The sequence below is a fragment of the Papilio xuthus genome, unplaced genomic scaffold (genome assembly GCF_000836235.2).
Source record: "Papilio xuthus unplaced genomic scaffold, Pxut_1.1 DF828037.1, whole genome shotgun sequence".
Lineage (NCBI taxonomy): Eukaryota > Metazoa > Arthropoda > Insecta > Lepidoptera > Papilionidae > Papilio > Papilio xuthus.
Genome location: NW_013530612.1, coordinates 1,814,109 through 1,820,858, shown reverse-complemented (window position 1 = coordinate 1,820,858; position 6,750 = coordinate 1,814,109). Strand labels below are relative to the sequence as shown.

General features: G+C 38.1%; 1 protein-coding gene across 1 annotated transcript in view; it reads left to right on the top strand.

Moving 5' to 3' along the window:
• The window catches only part of LOC106114582 (diacylglycerol kinase eta), a 62,804-nt gene extending 58,115 nt beyond the window's left edge, over window positions 1-4,689 (top strand). The window contains exons 14-21 of the mRNA XM_013307844.1: window positions 81-1,502; window positions 1,624-2,040; window positions 2,179-2,353; window positions 2,480-2,709; window positions 2,850-2,961; window positions 3,144-3,290; window positions 3,368-3,490; window positions 3,827-4,689. Of these exons, the coding sequence (XP_013163298.1) occupies window positions 81-1,502; window positions 1,624-2,040; window positions 2,179-2,353; window positions 2,480-2,709; window positions 2,850-2,961; window positions 3,144-3,290; window positions 3,368-3,490; window positions 3,827-4,108 (2,908 nt within the window). The 3' untranslated portion in view covers window positions 4,109-4,689. The remainder of the gene's footprint in view (window positions 1-80; window positions 1,503-1,623; window positions 2,041-2,178; window positions 2,354-2,479; window positions 2,710-2,849; window positions 2,962-3,143; window positions 3,291-3,367; window positions 3,491-3,826) is intronic.
• The last annotated feature ends 2,061 nt before the right edge of the window (window positions 4,690-6,750 follow it).

Sequence of the window (6,750 nt, the reverse complement as noted above, 5' to 3'; positions counted from 1 at the left end):
TTTATTTCTTAATTATGTCATTATCAACACGCCTGTATAGAATCAGAAATTCTGATAAAGTCGTTTATTATTGTCAACAGCATTCCAGACGTAGATGAAGACATAGCTAAACTGATAAGTTCACAGCCCGGCGATCAAACGCTACATGTAGAAAAGGTTGACAGTAGAAAGTTAAGCTCCGCCTCGCCGCAGGACCATCTCTCGTTATCCAACTTGTCCTCTTGCGACACAAGCTCCTGCAAGAACCTGTTCAGGCCAGACGCGGACCGCACCACCTACAATAGCAGCAGCCTCACGATACCTAATTTAATCGTCTCAGACGATAGCGATAAGAGATATTCGATAGTACAGGGAGAAACTTATGAATCGGACCAATTGACTATTATAGACATCGACAAGCCGTATACGGATGAAGTTCACTTTCAAGAGTTGAGCGACAGGAACACCCCGGTCAGCGGCGAATGCACGCCGGAAAGAAAACTTTCTAGTGTAGATTTGGAAGTAGACGCTACGAGCTCTGAAGGGTCCAACATTAGCGAAGATTTTAGTTTGATATCGGAGATTATGGACACGAAGCCGGAGGATCTGGAAGAGGGTAACATTGGTCACATAGATTCGCCTGAAATCTCGGAGACGACGTACGTCAACTCGGAAACTATTCACGGTGAGTCGATCATGGACGATATCAGTTCTATGCTCGGACAAGAAGTTCTCTTGGCCATGATGGGTAAGAACGGTGACAACGAAACATATACAGATGATACAACGCTGTTTACCTCAGATACGGTCTCGGACATTCCCATGGACAGCAGAAATCCAAGCTTGGAAAAACACTCCGAGAGAAAAATGAAACATGTATCAAAAGTAAAGAAGCGAAAAGAGGTCGAAGTAGAAAAATTTGGATTCGAGAACAGGGTTTTCTATATCGAGAACGCGCCGAAAGTCGATGAGCAAATTAAATATTGTAGTCTAGCACAATTCGAAGAAGGAAGTGATATTGCAAGAAAATCTTTTCGAAAGCAACTTAAAAAAAGTATAAAGAAACGCGTAGTCGAAGATGGATCCCTAAAGCATCTCCTACCTAGAACAACAGAAGAACTTACCCAAAAAGAGGAGTCTCCAGTTCGAACTCCTCCCAAACCATTAGCGCTTTCCAAGGAAGACAAGACTACAAAAGTGAACAATCAAATGCCGAATTTTCCTCAAGTTAGTGTAGTGGTAGAACCACCTTCTCCATCGCACAGTGAAGAACAAAAAAGCCTTAAAACCAATGGCAGTCGTATGGCTTCAGTGCTAAGCGATATCTTCGATCAGGGAACGGACACCTTGAGTGTTCACTCACCGGAGCCGAGTATTGCTAATAGTCGAGAGCGGAGATCTTCAGATAATCCAAAACTGCTCGGCTCCACGGATCCTGAGTACGGGCGATTTCTCAGTTGTTCGCCTGCTGCCACTCGAAGAATATCCTGTGGCAGTCTGTTCAAACCGGGCGAACCTGACAAGTAAGTTCCTATTTTATATCTAAATAACTCTCGAATGCTGATAATGTTCTTATTATTATATTAAAAGTGTAATATTTCTTTGGTGGTAATAAAAATATATCTTTCCTTTTCTATTTTAAAGCAGGCTATCCACATCGGTGTCGTCTATATGGGGTGACAGTGGCGTCGTAGGAGGGATGGGTTCATCAAAATCCGATACGAGTGAAAGAGCTAAAAAATTGCCAATTATCAATCCTCTAGTCCAGTTACCAGCATGGCCGCATGTCACACAAGGATTCATAAGCCAATGTCTGTTAGCGAACGCGGACGCTCTGTGTGCCGCTGTAAGTCCATTGATGGATCCAGACGAGACTCTACTCGAAGGGTTCTATGAGAGAGCGGTAATGAACAACTACTTCGGCATCGGTATCGATGCAAAGATAACCTTGGACTTTCATAATAAGAGGGAAGAACATCCCGAGAAATGTAGATCGAGAGCCAGGAATTACATGTGGTATGGCGTGCTCGGATCTAAGGAATGGGTCAATAGAACATATAGGTGAGGCAATATTCATAACCCACAAACATTTCATTCAATGTTGAAGTTGAGTAAACATTATAAATGTCTTAACTGTTCCTAAATACATTGTTTATCGGATTAAAAAGCCAAAGTTTTTAAAATGGGATCCATGTTCAGACATCTGGGTCAGCGCGTGCAGCTGGAGTGCGACGGGCAGAGGATCCCGCTGCCGGAGCTGCAGGGCATCGTGGTGCTCAACATCCCCTCCTTCATGGGAGGCACCAACTTCTGGGGCGGCACCAGGGCTGATGATATCTTCCTCGCTCCCTCCTTTGATGACAGAATACTTGAGGTAACCGAACTATACTATTCGTCCTGTACTTTCACGTCTTAACGTCGTACCTCTGTACGAACACAAGATGTTGGAGGTGATTTCCGAGTTTGGGAGACATAGGATCCAATTTAACTACCGGTGTAGGTGGTGGCGGTGTTCGGGTCGGCGCAGATGGCGGCGTCGCGGCTGATCAACCTGCAGAAGCACCGCATAGCGCAGTGCCGCGCCGTACAGATCAACATCCTGGGCGAGGAGTGCGTGCCCGTGCAGGTGGACGGCGAGGCCTGGCTGCAGCCGCCCGGCTGCGTCCGCATCATACACAAGAACCGCGCACAGATGCTCTGCCGATCCAGGGCGTTAGAGACCAGCCTCAGGTAACATTCCTCATCTCAATAAATACATAAGCTCCACTCTGTACAATTCGTAATCCAATTCATGGAAACATAACAAAAAAGTTCTTGTCGCGTTGTGAAAATCCAATAAATGATATCAATATACCAAGTGTATCCGTTAGAGCATGGGACGAGAAGCAACAGCAAAAAGCGCAAGCCAGCAACTCCTTGTCTTCGTCAGAAGCGGCGCAACTGCTGGCGTTGCTGGATGACGTCAACACATTAGTCAAACATGTGAGCATATAATACCTTGTTTAATTCACATTTCTTATCATTTTCGGTTAAACTTAGACTCCTCCTAAAACCAATATGCATGTAAGCCCTTGACAAACAGACTATCGTTATCGCAATTTCTAAGCTCTAAATTTAGATTGCAACACGAACTCATGACCTAAAATGCACTTTATTTGATAAAGGTGAAGCTGGCGTGCATCAGCGAGGCTGGTGCGGGCGGCAGCGCACTGAGCGCCGCTCGCCGCGCCGCCGCCCGAGCTGACGCGCTGCAGGACGCGGAGGGACGACTGCTGCCTCCGCCGCAACTGCGTCGTCTGCTCGCAGCACTTGTAACTAATAATTACTTATTTAAATTTTTCGCCTTGAAAATTGTAATAAAATATGTAACTGTTGACGTTTGTGTCAGGTGGAAAGCTGTCACGAGCTGCTAGCTAGCGGGTGCGCGGGCGCGGGCGCGGCGGCCAGCGTGCGCGCACACCTCGCCCGCTGCGACACGCGCGATGGACTGGCGTATCTACACGCTGATGAGGTATTTATACGTTTTAATAAAAGTGATGCTTTGTATAAAGTGAAACTGTAATTCCAAATATAAAATTTGTTTCTATTATGTAATTGAAGGAAATTAGACCAAAAAATTTAGTACAATTGTTATAAAACATTAAAGTTCAACAAACTAATGTAATCTTATTTCACCATCACCCTTACGCGCCCAGTCACCTGTGAGAGTTCCCAGAGCTTTCCGCACATTGTCCTTGGACGGTGTCAGACTTTATTTCTAGAACATTTCTATGCGCACAATCGACTAGCATCAGAATATCGTTGTCACTTCATATCCACTCATATTGCCCAAACCCTCCCCTCGTAGGTCCCCAAGAAGAGCACCGGTCGTTGGCTGCGAGGTCGAAGAAGCGTGTCGGAGGGAAGCGGGACCTCTCAAACGGCGGCACAGGTCCGCAACTGGGGCGTCAAGGAGGTCCAGAATTGGTTGGAATCCCTGCAGCTGGGAGAATACGCGGAGGCGTTTTCCAAGCATGACGTGACGGGGCGGGAGCTGCTGTCGCTGGCGCGGCGTGACCTGCGGGACCTGGGCATCAGCAAGGTGGGTCACGTGAAGAGGATCCTGCAAGGAGTGAAGGACCTTCAGTGACGACGTCGCGGCCGTTCTGAAGGGAATGGCCTCGCATAGATACTGGGACCCTTCGAGCGCCGACGTGTCTCGTTATTATGTCGTGTCGAATTTCTAGGACCATTTTAAAGTAGAGTTGGATTACTATATGAGATTGATCTCCCCTTTTTACATATTATTTTCGAATACACTAAGGCGTTCAAAGGGTTATTTTCTCGTGTGATTTTTATCTCCCACCGAAATGTGATTATTATCTTAACATTTTCAACGAGTAAATTTTTGCAATTTTAAAATTATTTATGTCATTACTTACTATTATTGTATAAGTGCTTTGGATCTACAACCGTTTTACTTAAAATTGAATGATTCATGATACTGTTTGAAATTATATCTACATCGAAATCTCTACCTCTTCTTAACAATGTTCCTCTCGAGAAAAACGAAACATGTAGTACATTTTTTAAACTCGTTGTTGTTAATATTTTTCCATTTAACCTTTTGAATGTTGACCAAATGACTTCTTAAACTTTTAATATTACATATATCATTAACCCTATCATTTCTTCTATATTAAGAAATCTTTATTAGATGTAAAGTTAGGAATTTTTTCAAGACATAAATATTTATAGATTAAAAAAATTGCGTTCATAATTTATTTAAAAAAAAAATTATATTATCGTCATCAATTTCTATCTTTAGTCAGTTATCAATATTTAATAATATAGAGTAAAAAAATTATAAATATAAAGTTTTACTGATTTGTTTTTTTTAGTAGTTTGGAAGAAAATAGTACTTGACGAATTTTATTAGCAGTTAACAGGATCTTGGTAAATAAACTTAAACGCAATACTCTACACATTGTCTTTTTTAAAATATATATAAACAATAACATTTTGCGCAATAGCGTTTAAAAAATTTGTGTAATTTTTTTCTTTTTTTTTTTGTTATATCTAAAAATGAATTTATAGACTAACATAATATTTGTAGCAATAGTTATTTAATAAAACTATATATTTGCACTATATACCTACTTATTTGCACATATAATGATTAAAATTAATACATAAATTATCAGGGATAAAATTTACAGTTTCTTCTATAGATTTACGATCAATATATACAAGTAGAAATTGCATTTTATAATATCCAAATTAAAAGCACAATTATCATATTTTATCTTAACATTTTATTTCAAACAAAAAAAAACAGACTTTCAAATTTAAATACACATCAGTAAAAAGTAATTTTATCTGAACGTAATCGATAAGAAGGAAAATAAAAAATGTTACGACTCACCATGTGTTTCTGAGTCCATAATAACCGCTTAACACATATTGTTATCTCGTTTTGGTCAAAGATGAAAGACAGGGATGACGGTATGTTTTATATAGAGATTTTTGCGATGAAAAGGATGAAATTGGCTCGTTATTAATATCAATGCATTTTATTATTTTAATGTAGTATTTATTTGTTACAAAGCACAAAGCATATAAAAACTAAAAAAACTCCAATGATAGCAATAAATAGTACTTATGAAATCTACAAGAGTTTTCAAATATTATAAATAAATATATTTATTTCACATATATATTAGAATAAGATTCCTTTTCGAAAAAAAATCTTTTTATCAATATGTTTGATTATGAAAAAGAAAAGATTTTTAAAAACTTTTGCAAAATAAACGTTTTGTTAATTTTTTATTTTTTAGTGCGAATAATATTGGTGGAATGATTAGCGAAGGCTAGGCATAGATCATTAGTAAGTAGACAGTCATTGTTGTAGGAATTTTATTTCCTTTTTTAAAATAATAAGCAATTACATCAAGTTTCGTCTATTCGACGCGTGTTAAACGCAATTTAATATTAAGATACTCTTTTTATAAATAAAAAAATGTGATCTCTTTTAATCTGTAGATGTAATTTGACTGCTTTGGTAAAATGAAACGTCAAAGTCAAATATTACGAAAAAATATTTTTAGGTTATGTATTTTTTTTTAGCATAAAAACGCTTCGATTTTTATTGCTATTATTTTTTTTTTAGTTTAAAAAATATTGATATTTTTGTTTATTAAATTCGTTTTTCCAAAGCAGTCCCTCCTTCTTAAAGGATCTGCCTTATAGGTGTTTTTTTATAAATGTATCTCTAACGAGTCGTCTCTACTAAGTCGTGTCTAAACTTATATTTATATAAATATTTATATACTAGTCTTATAAATGGTGATCGGAATGAATTGTAATAATGATGCTACAGTATACAATAACCAGCAGATACGGAGGTTAACCTTTTAAAGTCATTGCGTATATTTTTAAATTAATCTTATAAAATCACTCCGTGTAACATAATTCTACATTAGCTTTCTTCTGACAATGATTTTGTTTGTAAAAAATTTCAAAATATTATAATTGAAAAAAAAACAACAAAATTTTTTGTTTCAAAATGTTTTTTTTTTCTTGATAATATTATTATTTATATTTCTACTTGGTTTCAATCAACAATTCTATTTTCAAACTAAGAGCTATTTTTGTCCACTTTTCATGACTGTCTATAAAAGTGAATACTGAATATTAAAATTACAATATTAAATATTAAACTCGCAAGCTTTACATTTAACGAAAAGCAATATTTTTTATAAAAATACCATCGTAAAATGTCACGCACATAAA